Here is a 17,258-nt window from a genome sequence, read left to right as displayed (position 1 = left end):
ATATTAAATAGCAATTATGTGAGGAAAAAAAAGTGATTGCAAATATTTATTAATACTAGGTGGATGTTTTTTTCTGTTTCATTTTGGCTTTAAAAAAAGCTTGATTCAATTTTAAGTTACTACATGTATTTTTAATAGTGTTTGAAGTATTATTGGAACCACGATAAATACTTGCTTTTTTTCCTTTTATTTAACACTTCAATAAAACTATCATGTTTTTATAGTTTGTTTTTGTGGTATTTATTTGTCTGATTGATTGACATATTTTTAAATAACATTTAGCCATTTGCAATCGGACACAACCATAGCACCAAGAATTACAAGACACACTCTCAGAAATAAAACTCTCATTTTTGATTATTCAGCAATCTTTGAGCTCTTTTTCGTTAATTTTGCGAATCAGTTCGTCCGAAATCACGTGATTTAGGACGAAACGCGAACTCTTAAATATATGACAAAAATGTTTCATCAACTCGGAACTTCATCGCAGTGCATTATGGGATATTATTAACTGGAATAAAAATTAATGAGTAATCGAAAATAAATTAACGAATCAACTTAACATGCTGTATAGTGGTCAAGGTGTTACCTTCATACCCGGGAAATTGGAAATTAGGAAATTTGAGAATCCATTTTTTTACAGTGCAAAGCCCACTGTTTGTACAATTACCATACAACACCTTTAAGCCATTAAATAATTACGGAAGATAGGAATAGTTTAGCGAGTACCTGATCAATATGGACACCTCTGAAATGAAAGATTCTTTGCTACTTGCTACATCAGTGACTACTTACACTGATGTTAGTGGGTAATTAGTAGTTGGAGCCATTAAAAGTGGTTATTAAACATTAAACTGTTAACATTCAGAGAAGTAGATATTTTATGGTGGGAGAAAAGAGCCTTCGAGCTAAAAGGGTTGATGCATTAGAAAAAATAAGTAGTACTTTTCACAACTATTTTGAAAATAATCTTTCAGCTAAAATGGAAAAAATTGTAGCTATGGAATATGATTAATTAAAGAGCTCAGTGGATGAAGTAGGTAAGTCACATTTCCAGGGGTATTCGTTAATCAGGAAAAAGAACATAGAATGAAGTATGCTAATGAGTATGTTTAATGGAATAAAATTGTTTTTGCTCTCACCACATAAGTTTTGCGTGTATTAGCTTATTTATTTATTGTGTTATTTCAAATTAGGTAATAAGAAATAAAATAAGGAAAGAAATTCTTGATCTCTCTACTAATAAATAGGATGACATCCATTTTCTTCTCGACTAAAAACTGTTGGCCAAATTATTTGCCAACGAAGGGTATACCTGTCAAAAATGAAATAAAGAAAAATATTCATGAAGGGTTTAATGAATTAAAATTTAAACAAAATGACATCGAGATTTGCCGAATCTACAGAGGGCAAGAGCAGAAGAAAATGTTAATCCAGTATGATTGCCATATGAAATTTGGAAGTGCTTTTTATACTGTTTTTTAACTTCTCTAAGGTTCCAAAGGCAATAAAACAGATTTTGATGTTTCCGTCCAACCTTCCAGGGTTGTATTATGTTAAAGCCCGATGACTTTTTTTTTAAACTTTGACTAAAATTAATTGCAACTCCTATTGTGTATACTTTTTTTACCTTATTTTTGACAAGGATTCCAAAAATATATATTAAGAGCTGTGATTTAAGAGCATCCATAAACTAATCATGCATTTTCAATTGCAGTCAATAAACATACACAAAATTTCTCATGGCAAATAGTCAATTTTATTTACATAAATATACCATTTCTAAATATTATATTTAGAATAAAAATTTGATAAAATATCATTTTATAAATTACATACATATGTACAAATTAAAAAATACATATCTCAATAGAATTTCATAATTAATAATCAAAACAAAGTTATACATGGGCTATAAATTTATTTTCTTAAGCATGTAAAATTTGAAATTGAAAACTTTAGTCAATGAATAAGCAGTTATTGAACACTTAAGTTTTAAAATTTTAAATAAAATATGTGTATATTTTATTTTAATCACAGCAGAGATTGGCTTGTCAAATGGATTAATACTCGATGATAAGGCACTATATTTGACACATTTTTTTTATATAAGTTTACATTTTGCATTACATATTTTTTAGAAAAATGTTCGTAATTCAACAATTAAGTTTAATTCTTGAATGCGTATACTAAAATAATTTTATTTTTAAGTATTACCATTAATGGAAACAATAAACTTTTCAAATAAAACGTTTATACTATAAACTTTAAACACATTCGAAAAAGTAAATGTTACATGGAAATAGTAAACTTCAAAAATCGTTCATTGCAAAAGTGAGCGTCAAAGACAGTTTAAATAGTTAACTTTTAGGATAATTCCTTAAAAAGTATACATTCGAAACAAATTTTTGAAATAGTTAACTTAAAAGGCAATTCATTAAAAGGAAACTGTTCAAGACAAATATTTAACCCTTTCGGGCCCACTGTTACAAATACGTGCCAGCGTATTAGTAACAATAAACAGAAGAGTACAATGCAATAAATATAACTCGCGATATCATCAGATTCTAAATTAGTTTCAAAGAATTCAATTTTCTTGTTGTTCCCGTAAACTCCGTTTTTTTTCTTCAAAGATTTAAGTTTAAAAACGGACGAAAAAACTAAAATTTTACGAGACAAGAACTTACTACATTTTATTACTAAGACTTTCACATTTTGATAAGGAATTTTAAAAATCATTGAGAAAATACTGGCAGTACAACTATTTCATTTTTAGCTTATTTCCTAACCTTCTCCGCAACGCAGCAAATTTTGATTGAAAATTTTAAACAGGCAGCTCAATTATTACTACTACAAGAGGTCACGGATCTTGAGGAAAAGTGTTATAATTCAGCTCTGTATTATTTAAAAATAGTGGTTGATATTAAATGATGGAAGTTTAGAAACAAATTCTCATTTTTAGTGGTTTGCAATAATTTTTCAATTCGTGTTGCCAGACGGAGCACACTGCGCAGAAAAGGGTTAAAAAGTGAAAAATATTAGCGACTGCCACGATTTATAAGAGTATTAACAAATATGCAGGATTGTTTTCTGCCTGAATTTATTTTATTTTAAATTAAAGGGTTTCATTTGTAGCTTCTATTTCAAGTAATTCTTAGCCCTAATAAATATTCATGAATAGTTAAGATAATATGTATTTTTGTTAGGATGTGTATACGAATTTTGATGTTCTGTATTAAATATTTTTGATGGATGAAGATATAAGTAATTTGATTTAGATATTGCTTCAAACATGTAAACATTACTCACTGGAAGCAAGACAGCATATATTCCCATAGCACTAGGAACATACTGTCAACTGTATAGTCAATAAAACAAAAGCTTAAAATCAAAGTCTATAAATAAGTACTTAAAGAAACACCATTCCCTCAGCTATATTATTTTGGCTGTACAATGATTCGATGATCATCATCTTCTAGAACAGGAAGCCTGTACACGCTTTTTAGCTTTCGTGGAAGACTTTTTATGGAACTAACCGCATTTGAGTTAAAGTGGCGAGGAAAACCACAAAAACTCCCACGGTAAGCCTAGGGACAAGGGGACTCTAACCCATGATCTGTCAACAACTGAGGACATTTTATGTCAGCACTATGATTGGTGCGACCCATGTAAGGAATTCGTATCGCCTGTCACCTCATTGGGAGGCAAGCACTTTGTTTTCTGAGCAACGACGGTTGAAGCATACATATTGTGTGCCACGTTATTTCAGCTAGCTCGTTGAAAGGCTTTCAAATTTTGCAAAATTTAGTGTTAATTCTTCAGCATTTTATGAAATTTCTTGCAAAAAGCTAAAAAGTTGGCACTCTTGTGTATTTAAAAAATCCTCTTTTTGGGTTATAAATTTTTTTTTCACGCATTAATTAAACACTACCCTAGTATTAATAAATCAAACCGATATTAATAAATGAAATCTAAAATATGGATATTAACGTTTATGATATGTTATGACATTTTTTATAAAGGAAGGTGGCTAATGCGCAAAACGAGTCACTTTTTAATTACAGTGCGCAAAAAAAAATTACCTTGAATAACTTTTGACCTAATGATGGGATCTTCAAGTTTTAGGATTCAATTTTAATGGTTCAGGGGGGTGATTTCAAATATGCTAATTAATTAGTGCAGACGATATTTTAAGTTACGAAATCAGGCCCAAAAACGTACTTTCTTTGTACAAATATACCTTTTTTTGAATTTGGATTCCTATTCCCCAAAATATAGGGGATAGCCGTAATCTAGGAAATATGGTCCCCATAAGGAAATTTGGTCAGGAGAGCTATTCAAAGTTTGGACCTACAATGTCAATTTCATTTTTTAAGTATTTCTTCATATCTCGAGAGCTTCTAAAGCGAATTAAAAAAAAATTGCACACAATTAGAAAATTCGTTTGTACAAAAAACTAATTTTAATTAATACTTATTGTTGTTTATTATTTAATTTAATAATAGTTAAAAAAAATTAAGATTGTGTCCTAGAACGGGAAGATCCGATCTTTAGATCAAAAGTTATTCAGAGCGGTCCGTTATTTTTGGCACACTGTACACCGAACAGGCTACCTACTTCTTGGAAGTGATGATTCAACTGTACACATTGGCATAGCTTTTACGACGACGAGACATGATGGTGCGTGTCAAAGACAACATTTACAAAGTTAATTTACAAGAAATTCACATTGATAAGACGATTGTTCTGAACAACATGGACGACCTTGGAAAAAATTGTCCTAAGAATCACTTTTCCTTCACTTCAAATCTTGAAACAAAAAATCACACTTTGGCTGAATTTGATTTATTTCTTGGCACTGTTTGATGAAAGCTTTTGAGTCATAGCCAGCCGAAGTCTCTGCCAACCATTCGGAAGAACTTTTGATTGAATGGCCTGAAGAAGTCCCTTAACCTCTGGAGAATGGCTGGAGCTATGATTGGATGTGAGCGGCCTTTTGTTTTACCAAGGCAGCGAGGTATTTCACTATTTGGAGATTTTCTCAAACAAGGAAACCCCTTGCTCTGATTGAAGAAGAAATGTTTTGCACCAATAAGTGGTCGGAGACCTAGGAACTTTTGAACAGTCTGCAAAATAACAATAATTAGTGTAAATATAAACTAGAGAATAATTATTTTCAGTAAATAAAATATTTTTAAACTAGAAAATATGATTTTGGTGGCCTTTTGATGCAGCTCCGGATGTGCATTTGAAAAATGAATGAAAATCAAAATTCTCGTTAAAGAAACTGGTCTTGGCTCAAATCCCTCCAATTGAATATTGAACGAAAAAAAAATGTTTTTTTTTTACTACTACGTTAGTTTCATTGGTAAACTCGCGAATTATTTCTTTTAAAATATAAATTTCACAACAGCAGGGCTGCCACCCTTCTTCGCTTGTTGTAAAAATTTATTCTAGTGGTACATGGGAAAATCCTTTTCCACAAGAGTAAAAGTTTAGCACGTAAGCAGCTAATACTATGTTGCTTTTTTACGAAAATCAACATATCTTTACATTTTTTTAAAATTATTACTTCCTATGCCCACTTGTGTTAACATTTGGTCAATTCACGCATTTACAGGACAGATTCATTGGCCACTCTTTCAGGTGTACCATATTAAGTAAGCCAACGTTGCTCCCACAGAATGGATAGATAGTACAGAGAACGAAAGAACATCCGTGCCTTGCCCGGGATTCGAATCCAGAACCTTTCTAATGCAAGTCGAGTTACCTGACCTCTACATAGTCCGGTTGGCACATATCTTTACATTATCTTTTGTAAAATAGCATGATCAAAGACAGATATTAGTTGCATCGTATAAAGTATTATTTGATTGTTAGTCATATAAACTGCCTTATTTCGTATCGCAAATCTATTCACCTTCGTTGGTTTAATTGTTTCAATCGAGAGGTTTAGAGCAAGAATAAAAATAAGTTTAAATTTTCCCAAATTGTTTGATGCATTTTTGACTGTGGATTAACTGCTTCGATTGGTACAAGATTCAGGCACAACTGTAACATCATTCCTGTCTTATGAGACATTAAGTGTGGGGGGAAAATGTGTGTTAATTTCCTTTCTTTAATTTCATCTGCCATTGCTTCTTACCAGGTGTCCAAGAATCTTGATTTACCTTGTTCTTGCACCAAGTAACTCAATTGACTTTGTGCTACAGGGTTTTTATCCCGAGAGAAGAAAATAAAATAAGAAAGATTAGCGGGTCACTAAAAAAGTTACGAGACTTGGACTAATTTGAAAAATAATATATTTAATAAATGTATTAAATATATCTTTAAATGTATTAAATATAAGCAATATTATTATGTTTAGATTAGCAATATTTCGAGCAAAAATCGTGAATGCTAGAGATCAGGTAACTGCATTTAAATTTTTACATTTCTAATTATTTTATAATTAATATAGCAAAAATAAAATATTTTCGAAATAGAAATAGGAAATTTTTAATTTAATATTGATGTCTTTGAGGAATTTCAATGTTAAACCTATCAAAGAAAATCAAAAGTATAATATGACACATTTTCTTGTTTTAATAAATAAAATGTTTCAATACATTCTGTCACAAATGGTAGTCTTAAACGAATATATAAAAGTGACATAAATGGCAAAACCGTCCAAAAGTCATGACAGTTTGTGATCTGATAATGATGGTAATTATTATAAAAATAATTTTGTTTCTGAAGTTGTTATTAAGTTTTGAAATTGTAATAACAAATTTCTAAGTGATTCGTGTTTTTTCTTGATTGGATCTACGCTGATTCCAAAGAACTTCGTTTGCTAGTTTAATTCATTATTTTTAATTGGGTATAATATGAAAAAAGCACAACTACTTCCACTTACTAGGAATAACATTTACCTTTTAGTTTAATTAATAAACTGAGTTTTAAATATGCTTACTAAATTCATAAACTTCGGTAAAACAACAATATAAATTATTTCCAAAGGAACTAGACTAATACAATTCCAACCTGGCGAGTAGCGACTAAAACAAGACACTTCGTTTGATGCTTTTACTTGTTGCTAGAAATCAGGTTCGCAGAAAATGCTGTTTACTAGTTAAATTTAGTAGGAATAACACGATCTGTGACGTAGGCTTTAGTATACCCATTGCCATTTTTTATCTTAAAGTATTTGAGATTGTGCACAATATCTTTATACCTGTATTATTTCTTTTTATGTTAGCTATAACTTTTTATTCGTTCTTTGTTACACTTTGAAGTCTAAGCATCATAAATGCTATTTTGATTATCTGATTAAAACAAATAATCTGCTAGTTACATTATGAATATACTGTTAAAATGTAGTTTCTTATTTCCAAGTAGGAACTTTAGAATTTTTTTGTTGAAAATTTCTTCCGTGGATTATTGACCAATCCACGAACGAAACGTATACCAAATCAAAACATTTCTAAGCTCAAACTTAATTGTTTGTAAAATTTACAAAATAAATTTGATTGTAAGAATGATTTAAAATATATTACCCGCAGCTCTTGAACTGGATCTTCAACAAGCTGCTCACCGCTAACAACAAGAATTTGATCAAGAGGAAAAAATCGAGTCCACCTTTCTAAATGTTTGGCATATTGACCAATCCTTATGGCTGACCAATCAGCATCCACTAATCCTGTACTGGCATTCCTATCACATCAAAATTTGTATGAATTATATTGACTAATCTAATAATCTGCAATAAGTGTTAGATAAAGTGACAAAGATATATCATCAAATTATCAAAGATTTATTTTTATATTAAATTGACACAAAGAATTAATAAAGTCTAATATACCTAAATGCCATGTCTTCAAATGACCTTGTGTCTTGAGGTCTCTTGCTGGAGGCTTGTGTATAGTCCGAAAGAGCCCGAGTGACCGGATCTCTGACGACAATCAGCAGAAGTACGTTTTTTGACATGTTGGCTATCCTCTGAGGAGCTCCAGGCGTTACCAAGTAGCTAGGGGTTTTCTCCATTGTCAGCTGATTTTCAGAACTAAGAGGCATTTGCATTCTGTAAAAGAAAGAAAAAAAAAGTTCAGACAATAAATTTTTTTTAAAAACAAAATTGGGATCAAATGTTTTAAGGTAATGGCAAGATAACAATATTGATACAACAATAAGATAAGTCGTGAAATGTTAATAACATTTTTGGCCTTATATCACTTTTCTTGCCATATAGGATTTTACTATAAAATGTTGGTTTTCGTTTCAATGATAACACTGATAAACAAGCTATAGATATCTGGTATGGTGTTTTCCTTCCCGAATGTTGATTGTTAATCTGATATGAAATCTGAAAACCGTTTTGCTCTATCACGACAGGTTTTTAAGATATTGTCAAAAATTAATTTTCAGGGAACACCATTTAATTGTCAATACTGCTTAAATTTTAGTAATTTTGATGGGATGCTCTTCAAATTTTAGTAATTTTAATGGAATACTGTTGAAATTTCATTAATTTTGAAGGAAAGCTGTTTAAATTGTATTAATTTTATGAAATATTACTTGGATTTTAGTAATTTTAATAAAATTTGCTTGCATGGGATGCAACGTCACGTTTTCGCCACAGACACTAAGAATTTTCAAATTTCTTTACAATGAGTGACACTTTATGCTACAACAACAACAAAACAAAACAAGCTCTGGGGAAAAAGTTGTAGAAGAAAAAGATAGGGGAAAAAACATCGGGGAAAAAGCACTAGTCAACAATTACAAGAATTTAAAGACCGATTTAATTCAGACTGTTAAATATGAATTAAATATAATTAAATATATATTCAAATGCAAATTTATACTTATTTAAAAACTGATTAATATGCAAAGTTTAATTTGAAGCTTAGCCCTTTCGCGCCGACTGTCACAAATACGTGACAGCATAAAACCGTATGAACCAGGGAAAAAAGATAAAACTGGTAATCAAAGTAATTCTTTAACATTTAATTCACCATTACTTTGTTCAAAATAAAACTATTTAGTTATACTTTGAATTAACATTGATTATATATATGATTAAACTAACAATAACTAATGTAAAAGCAAAGTAAATCTGTCAAATTATAAACGACTACATTTAAGTTACCGTTTTTTATTTAGTTACATCATGATTCTGATTTTGTACGAATGCTTTTCTGAATCACCCGTCCCCAAGGGGTTAAGAAGCAAACTTTAAGCGCATATTTAGATTTATATTAATTGAACATCATATAATTATATAAAATACTTAATAGTATCATTATATGCAATGTATCAATTAACAATAGTTTCTCTGGAAGTTAATTTTGTGATTAAGTTAAAAATATTGACAAAAATTATGATAAGTTTCCTTTTATGTAATTTTATTTATAAAAAAAATCAACTGCTGATATAGAATTATCGTAAACAGAAAAAATATGGGTTAGTAATTTTGGGTAAGTAATTTAATATTGCACATTTGTCTGCTTCAGATTTTTATAAATTGACTTGCATAATTGTTTAAATCAAAGAAATCTAATTAAGAAACCGATAAAAAAAACTCCGTACAGTATCCTGCTGTACAGTTTACGAGGAAAGTGCTGCCTAGTGTGTGAAAGTTATTCTTAAGTAGTAATTATGATAATTTAATATTAGAGACGAGACGTTTGAGGGGATAAAGTACTCCTCTCCCAGTGAAGCGACCGAGGTTCGAATGATTCAGTTTGTGTATTGCTTTAGCTAGTACAGACAACAGTGCTTTAAAAAAATCTTCAGTGGTTGACGGATCATGGGTTCGAGTTATCTTTCCATCAGATTTGGGTAAATCTTTGTAATAAATGTGCAAAGCAAATGTGATTTAGTTTCGTTCCAAGCGTTTTCTTCGAAGCTACAGCAGTTCTCTAGAGTTCTAGGTTAAGTTTTAACTTATAATGATACGGAGTTGAATATTGATAAAGAAACAAACTAGATTTGGGTCGCGGTTGATAAAATGAATTATTATAAAGTTTAAATAGGGAAGGATAGAAAACTAGAGGAAGTATATGGAGCAGCGGTTCCCAAATGGTGTTCCGCGGATCCTTAGGGTTCCGTGAAAGATTTAAAGGGTTTCCAAGAGTTACTACTTTGTATAACCAGAGTTAAGTTTCGAAACCTCTGATTATATTTAGCACCAACCTATAATTCATAATTCATTTAATCTTATGGTTGCCTTTATTAAATTATATAAAGTAAAATGCCGATAAAATGGAAATGACATTTCCTTTAAAAAAATATATAATATTTCTAAAAACAAATTATGAACTAATTATAAAAAAAAACAAGCATTTATGAAATATTCCATTAATATTTCCTATCGCACTTTTCAAATCATAATAATTAAATTCTTTAATAAAGAAAAAGAATTCCATGATAACCATTTCCAACTTTTATGACAGTTCTTGAAAGTTTTTATTTCGAAGTAAACCATAACTCGGCTGGTTTTAATTATTTTCAGCTTACGTATATACACCAGAAACAAATTCATAACTAGACAAGATATGAGTCGCTCAGAAGCCAATGAATGCGGTTAAGTCCAAAACACAAAAATTGAGAAAATTAATGTTTTTTGATACATTAGTTTTTAAAATTATTGGTTTATTAATTTAATTAGAAAAGTGTATAAAGTCTTTTTTCGAGGTGTAAACTCTGCAAAAAAACTAGATATGTACAGGATGTGTAAATAAAAACGTAAGTATTTATTGAAATAATGACAGCATCTTAAAAATTTTAGGACTCATACCTTTTGGCAGCTGAAAAAGATAAGAAATATATATAGTCTACTAGTATAAACGAACTTAAATTTTTCACAATCATCATTAGATACAGTGACTTATGGAAAATAAACTGTTGGATTATTTCAAAAATTGTTTTTTACTTCAAAACTAGAGTGGCACTTTTCTTTGTTTTAGGAAATGAAAATAAAATAAATAAATAAAAAAAAAAACTAAAAATACCATATTTTAAAAAAATACTACAAAAACTACCATACCCCTTTTTTTCGTGAAAAAATACTACCGTAGTATTAAAAATACTACGTCTGGCAACCCTGTTACTAAGAATTTCTTGTTTTTCAGTGTTACCAACAAATATCGAAAGAAGAAGAAGAATTTAATTTTTATTTCAAAGTTTATGTAAAAAAATATTGATAAAAGGTGGACTTATTCACAATGGCTTCTGAAATTATTATACAATATATTCAGAAGCTATTAAAAAAAGGGCTGTCTGACCTAGAAAAAAGTAACCAACGAGTAAATCCTTTAATAACTAAGAAAATTATTATTTACTTCATCAAAATTTCCAAAAATCAGAAAATATCAAAAAATGGACTTAACCGCATTGGCTTCTGAGCGGCTCATATATCACTCGAGCAGCAAATAATGTAACTGTCTGATATAAAACCTAATTTAAGATAATTAATGATAAAACGATGAAATTCTAACCAAATATTTTAAATATAGTCTTTTAGAGGTTAATACAATCACATTTACCTTAAACTTTATTTATAAAATTGGGGCTCCGCTGAATGAAAGTTGATTATTTAGGGATCGGTAGCTGAAAAAAATTGGCTAATCTTAATTTGGTATAAAATTGACATAAAAAGAGGTTTAGTTTTCGATTTGAACGATAGAAATAAAAACGAAAGAAGGAATGAAGTTTTTAATGATGCTAAGATATATGAATATTTCAAGGGGAAAAAAATCTTCCTCAAGGTCGGTTAGGAAACGCAGATCCAAGTCATGTCAATGGGCGACAAATCGTTTGTCATCGCCAAGAGTGGGAGAATGGTTTACGGAAGTTTTAACTCTGATTCCAGAAAGCCACTTTGCAACACTTCATGTCACTAACCGTTCAACATAAATATTTTTTTTTCCTTCGTGGTCCCTAGAAAAAATTGGAGAATGCCAGATGATTCACCACTGCTGTTGTTTCTGTATCCCTCTGGATTACTTTATGATAAACATAAATTTTATTGGTTTCAGGTCCTTATTTTTTATTTTATTTATTTATTTTGGAAGAGGATGTCATCGCTGGTTTCGCTAACGCATCTGTAATAATATATAGACGATGAAAGAATTTAAAAGAAATGCCTGGAATATGAGTTTTATAATAGAAACTTTTAATAATATATGTTTTAATTTTTATTGTAAATTGAAAAAAAAATCAACAACATACCTTACGTTTATTTCAAGAACTTTTGCAACCGTTCTAAAGCATTAAATTTGACAATATTATAGTGCAAACATTCCTTCTTATTAAAGAGGAACTATACTTTGGATGATTAAACAACATTAGTTTTTTAATTTATTTTAATACGACACTATGTATACGTAAGAACAGAAAGTATTGCCTGCAAAACCCGAACGCTGGTTCATAGTGATGTTCTTTTTTCTTTTTTGGGTTGCCAAAATATATTAATATTAAAGTAGTTATGTTTTGATCTGAAACTATGCAGTTGCAAATTTTTTTTAAAACTACTAGTTATCAACCTAAGTAGACAACTTAAATTCCTTTAAAAATAACCAAAATATTAAATTAATAATGGGTCATTGATTTGATATAACACCATATCATAAGACATATTGGATATAAATATAATTGGGTAATTGCAACTCCAGAATAAGTGAAGTGATTTCATGTCTAATCATATGATTTAAATCAGATTAATTGGATACCTATGGGCGATGTCACGCGTGTTTGTGTCGAACTTGATTGGCTTCTGAATCGACAAATGCCACGATTTACCAACTATGACGTCACTCGCAGGTATTCAAAACCTGTGCTAGTTTTTTATTTATTTATTTGTTATTTTTTTAAAAAAAGAAACCCACTTTTGAAGCCTTTACACAGAATCCTGACGTTCCATGAAACACGTTTTGGAAACCGTTGTCACATATTATGTTGCATAATTGATATCTTCATTTGAAAATTTTTTCATTGATTAAATACTGTAGTATTATGTTTTTGAAATTATTTAGTGCTTAGGTCAATTTAAACAGCATTTTAAAATAATCGGAGTGCAGGGGGTTTGGACGTTTTATGTCTGAAATTGTATATTATTTATATAAATACATGCAAAGATGCCACGGATTATTATAAATGTAAGAAGTGACAGACAATATAAATTCATTTATATTTACTTAATCTAATTAATAATTCAATGAAAATTACCATTATAAATTACATTACAAATTATTCATATTTAAAGTGAAAACAGATTTGCGTTTGCTTTAAAAGTAAATTAAAGAAATTTGCGAGAAATAGTTATCAATTTTAATTAAAATTTGTGCTATTTATTAATCACCCACGGGTGAAAGCCCTGGTACTTAAAACATTTCATTCCAGCATTTTTTTCGAAAAAAATGAAATATCTGTAACTATCAAGATTTCTTTTATAATTCTGGCATATAAACTGCTGTTTGTAGAAAATGCAACACCATGAAGGAATCATCAGAATCAANATTGTTGAAAAATTTAAAAAAAGAATAAGTAAACTCCTCCCCAATACTAGCTATAACTGAAATGGTCTCGCTTTCACCCCTGTATTAATCACCACTTTTTCATTTTTAACCACTTGTGACATTCCTGTTTGTGATGTCATCCATTTAGAATTATTTATTAACATTCTTCTTAAGTTAAAGTGGTAGCAAATGATAAAAAAAAAATTCTACTTTGTTGAAGCACAGATGTCCAACCACTTTCTTCAAAAAGGCAATATTCAATTCAGTACAAAATTTTGTATTTACACCCCTAAGCAAGGAAGACTAACCCTTTCGAAGGCCGTGGGAAGTATACTTACCACCACTTTTAATTTAGGTTTCCATTTGTTAATAACTTCAACTTTCTTGAAGTGCGTTTGAATAAAATTGGTAACCATTTGTTAGTCTAAAAACACGTATAAAAGTTATAAATTACATAATTCCTTTGGAAGTTTGTAGCATTTGTAACATTTATTTTATAAATAAAAAAAAATAAAGGTCATTAAGTTCCTAATAAGTCGTGTTAAATATATTTACCACCAAAAAATTGGCATTTTATTAAGTAAATGAGTTTTTTTTTCTTGTATCAATTACTACTCTTAAAACAATTTCAATTCCAAAAATACTTTAATTTACCTTTACTAGAAATAAATGGCCCATTAAAGGGTTAAAAATATTAAAATTCTTTTGAATGTTTTTGAAATGAAATGCTGCTCAGTTATCAAAATAAATAGCGCAAATTACTTGGAGACTTTTTGAAAAACAAAACACTGTCTAAACAACTGTTTCTAAATACAAATTTAAGTAAAACATCACCTTAAAAAGGCAGGGAAGTTACGAGTTACAGTTATTAATAGTAAGACACTGAACGATAGCATCAAAACATCCCTAATATAAGTGGAAAAAAGATAAAGATCTTAAGAAGGTTAAGTGTAGCAAATGAGAATTTAAGAGACTCATAAGGATGATTAATGGTGGTCTGACAGTTACAGTGAATTCCTTATAAACGAATTTTATTTTCAGAGAAGTCGGAATTAAATTGATAGTTAGAGATATTTATTAATTTATTTTCGTGGTTAGCATTCCAATAGAGTTAAAATACATTTTATTTCCTAGTTTGTGGATTCACACAAATTATCTAAATTTTTTAAAATATTTTATTATACTATCATTTTGCTGTTTTAAATATTTTAAAACAACTATTTTTTTGACAGTTTTTGTATTTAATAGAATGACTCTTGGAGTTTAGAATAAGTCCCCAAAAATAAATTTTAAGTTTACTGTTTCTTACTATTAATCTGTTTTTATTTATTTGTTTTTAGTAAAACATTTAACGATCAAAATATTTGTTAATGGTAAATTTTAAGATTTATTAACCAAATAATTTTAAAAAACAATTGTCATCGGCGAAACAGGATAAAAGGATTGTAAAAATAAGAATAAATTTAAAGTGGCGATTGTAATTTTTCACATTAATATCGTTATATTAAAATCTTTTATTTTAATAGCAATTAATGTAATCGTTAAGAATATTTGTATGTTTTCAGGTTACTAATTTTATTAAAAAATAATTAAGGAAAAGAACTAAAAAAGTTAACCTTTCGCACTTAGTCAAAAATCTATGGTTTTAATTAAAAGCACGATCTTTGGCGTTCTTTTTCTTTCCTGGTTGACCTTAAAAACAAAGATGGTTGAATGATATAATACTCCCTTTCTGCACTAAACGTATTATTGACATAAAATATTTTAATTGATAGATGGAAACTAGGTTAGAGTCCCGTGGACGTCGGGTTAACCATGGTTGTTTTTCCTCTCTTCGCAATCGATTTAGTTCCATGTAATCAATCCCAGTTGAGGCAAATTTGTTGCTATCCTTGATACAGAAGCTCTAATTTTCTGAGCCAGATTTTAAATTGCAATGTTACGGTATTCAAAATTAATTTCTCAACTTCAAAAGTATGAACCGACAGTAATGAAATAAAATATTTCTAGTTAATTTGAAATGTTGATCTACATATTACGTGCCAAGGATAGCATTTTCAACAGGGCTCGAAAAACCGCCCGTCCTCGGCGGTCAAAAATTTCCCGCGGACAACGAATTTCTCGAATCAGACGTCCGCGCGTACGGCCATTCCCGTTAATGTTCGTGATACACTTTCAATTTTTCTTATCTTATAAGAGTCTACCGCCTCACTTCTAAAATGACCATCTAATCTAGAAATCCCGTACAGCAACATACTGCACATGGTGGATTGATGTTTTTTCCGTCTCGGAGTACTGCAGCAGTTGAAAGGGACTTTTCAGCAATGAACTTACAAAAAAATACATTACGTAAGCGTTAAACGCAATTATGAACATCTACCTAAATGGAAAACCCCTTTCTGATTTCTGTGCAGAAACCTCTGTAAATCATAGGCTTGATTGTGGAATTGGCAAACGTCCTATTTGATTCATTTAAAAAACGCAGTACCCTCGGATAAATTGACAATCCAGATAACTTGACCTTTGTCATTTAAGTTATTTCATAAGAGAAACAAATTATTTCATAAAAGAAATACTAGGTTTTACTATTAGTAACCCAGTATTTCTTTTATTACTGTATAATGTAATCATAGTAACTACTAATTCATTGTGTAATTTATATAAATGTTTGTAATAAATAAGAAAAAATGATATTTTTATTTATTTAGAAGCGACGGGTTAGTTTCAAAGGAGGCCGGGTAAAATTTCTGAGTTTTTTCGAGCCCTGATTTTCAATTCATTTGATTTAATTTAATTTCCTCTAACCTAAGCAAACATCCATGTATAGTGATTGCTCTGATTCTGATGCATACCTGCTAACTTTTAATCCTTTCGAGGATGCATTTCCCCAGTGGTAGTAAAATGTAATTTAAATTGCAATTTTATGCAGAAGCATATGCGTATTTTGAAGAAGCTTCAGCGAACTGCCACAAGAGTATTACATATTTATAAATATGTTTAGTTTTTTTTTAAGAATAGTGGTGGTCAATTAAATTATAAATTAAGTTTATAAATGCTAGGAATATATAGAAAGCATAAATTTTGCTACCACTTTAAATATAGAAATAAAATTTTACGCCAAATGCGTAGAAGTTGGCAGGTATGCTGATGGCTTGGCGAAGCAATGCGCTCAGAAAAATTCTCACTCGCTGGTAGACACGTGGTCATAAGGCTCAGAGTTACCGACGGTTTAAAAAAAAACTAGGAAAACCTACTGCAATATCCACAATTTATTTAATTCTATATACAAGGGCCAGTCTCTTATTCAAATTAAAATAGTGGTAAGAGGGTTACGTAATTTTTCTGTTGTTTATTTTTGGATGAAATGAGATCTTATGAAACTATCACGTTATGATAACAATATAACTAATGTATTTAGTTCTAAAATGGCTGCGCTAATTTTTTTAAAAAATTAAAGTGAAATTTAACAGGGTTTATACGGTCCTTAGAAAAATATAGAAGGTTGTGTTACTATACCGAGTAAGAAACAGTAATTTTCTTTTTTTTTTTGCTATGATATTTGCATCTCATGCCATACGTTTCGTGATTTTATGTATCTATTTGGATATATTAAGTATAGTAGTGAAAAAAATATTAATGAAAAACATTTAATTCCATTAACTTTGCTACCATTTTTTAAAGGCCGTACAAGCCCTGGTTAATTATTTTGTTTGTTTTATAGTTTAAAGTAATTTGGTTACAGTTTTTAAATTTTTTTGCATT

General features: G+C 29.7%; 1 protein-coding gene across 1 annotated transcript in view; it reads right to left on the bottom strand.

Moving 5' to 3' along the window:
• Positions 1–1,736: 1,736 nt before the first annotated feature.
• The window catches only part of LOC107454724 (heparan sulfate glucosamine 3-O-sulfotransferase 3A1), a 116,250-nt gene continuing 100,728 nt past the window's right edge, over positions 1,737–17,258 (bottom strand). The window contains exons 3-5 of the mRNA XM_016072000.3: positions 7,841–8,059; positions 7,536–7,692; positions 1,737–5,126 (exon numbers count right to left, since the gene is read on the bottom strand). Coding sequence (XP_015927486.1) covers positions 4,881–5,126; positions 7,536–7,692; positions 7,841–8,059 — 622 coding nt within the window. The 3' untranslated portion in view covers positions 1,737–4,880. The remainder of the gene's footprint in view (positions 5,127–7,535; positions 7,693–7,840; positions 8,060–17,258) is intronic.

The sequence above is a fragment of the Parasteatoda tepidariorum genome, chromosome 9 (genome assembly GCF_043381705.1).
Source record: "Parasteatoda tepidariorum isolate YZ-2023 chromosome 9, CAS_Ptep_4.0, whole genome shotgun sequence".
Taxonomy (NCBI): Eukaryota; Metazoa; Arthropoda; class Arachnida; order Araneae; family Theridiidae; genus Parasteatoda; species Parasteatoda tepidariorum.
The sequence above is the reverse complement of the archived record's forward strand: the minus strand, read 5'-3'. Positions and strand labels throughout refer to the sequence as shown.